At 64.0% G+C, this 325-nt stretch overlaps 1 protein-coding gene across 1 annotated transcript in view; it reads right to left on the bottom strand.

Moving 5' to 3' along the window:
• LOC103925537 (sodium-dependent proline transporter-like) overlaps positions 1 to 325 on the bottom strand; it is a 12,480-nt gene that overhangs the window by 681 nt on the left and 11,474 nt on the right. The window contains exon 11 of the mRNA XM_009334266.1: positions 185 to 303. Within this exon, the coding sequence (XP_009332541.1) occupies positions 185 to 303 (119 nt within the window). The remainder of the gene's footprint in view (positions 1 to 184; positions 304 to 325) is intronic.

Raw genomic sequence — 325 nt, 5'->3', positions numbered from 1 at the left:
ACCCCCAGGGCTGCCCCAAACTCCCTCCAGCAGCCACAGAGAGGCCCGGGAGGGCGCTGGGACAGGGACAGCCCAGCTCCAAACCCATGGCAAGAGCTGCCCCTCTCAGAGGGGAGGGAGAGATGGAGGGAAAGGAGCTCTTCTCCCCTTGACCTCCAGCTCCAGGCGGATGATCGGTGCTTACCAGCAGCAGGCAGGGGGTAAAGAAGACCCAGCACACCTTGAAGTAGCCCAGCACGTGGCTGCACCAGGGCGGGCACCGGCAGATCATGTCCACAATGTCCTGGCAGAACTGGTTCATGCCTGCAGGCACCCCGGGAGACAG

This window comes from Pygoscelis adeliae, unplaced genomic scaffold, assembly GCF_000699105.1.
Source record: "Pygoscelis adeliae isolate BGI_AS28 unplaced genomic scaffold, ASM69910v1 Scaffold351, whole genome shotgun sequence".
Taxonomy (NCBI): domain Eukaryota; kingdom Metazoa; phylum Chordata; class Aves; order Sphenisciformes; family Spheniscidae; genus Pygoscelis; species Pygoscelis adeliae.
This window is presented reverse-complemented; position numbering and strand designations above follow the sequence as displayed.